A 400-nucleotide genomic window follows, 5' to 3' on the forward strand; every position below is an offset into this window, starting at 1 on the left:
CAACAACTACGGGCTACAACTCAATGAGGGCCGCACCGGGGATGAGTTCCTGTTGCTCTTCACCATGGCATCCAACCACCCTGCTTTCAGCTTCCACCAGAAACAGGTGCTGAGGCAAGAGCTCACCCAGATCCAGAATATCATGGCCAGCACCAGCAAGAATCCCAGCACCTCTACCCTCAACACCATGGCAACCTATCCTGGCTGCCATAAGGTGGGTATCCTGTGTTTACACACCATAATGGCACTGCTGCAGGGCACGGGGTTGTGTCTCCAGCTCCGATTTCAAATCTTTCTTTTAGTACAGGTATTCTAGTGATAAATGGCAGCCTGAGAGACTGGCAGAGATCGCTGGTTTGGTTGATGATGGGGCTGGGCAGCTGGGGGGGAAAAGAGGGGG

The 400-nt window shown here is 53.5% G+C and overlaps 1 protein-coding gene across 1 annotated transcript in view; it reads left to right on the plus strand.

The window, feature by feature from the left end:
* Positions 1 to 400, plus strand: part of ZCCHC14 (zinc finger, CCHC domain containing 14) — a 45,560-nt gene that overhangs the window by 463 nt on the left and 44,697 nt on the right. The window contains exon 2 of the mRNA XM_010140203.1: positions 1 to 214. This exon is cut by the window's left edge and continues 39 nt beyond it. Coding sequence (XP_010138505.1) covers positions 65 to 214 — 150 coding nt within the window. The 5' untranslated portion in view covers positions 1 to 64. The remainder of the gene's footprint in view (positions 215 to 400) is intronic.

Source organism: Buceros rhinoceros, unplaced genomic scaffold (assembly GCF_000710305.1).
Source record: "Buceros rhinoceros silvestris isolate BGI_N320 unplaced genomic scaffold, ASM71030v1 scaffold13087, whole genome shotgun sequence".
Classification (NCBI taxonomy): Eukaryota; Metazoa; Chordata; class Aves; order Bucerotiformes; family Bucerotidae; genus Buceros; species Buceros rhinoceros.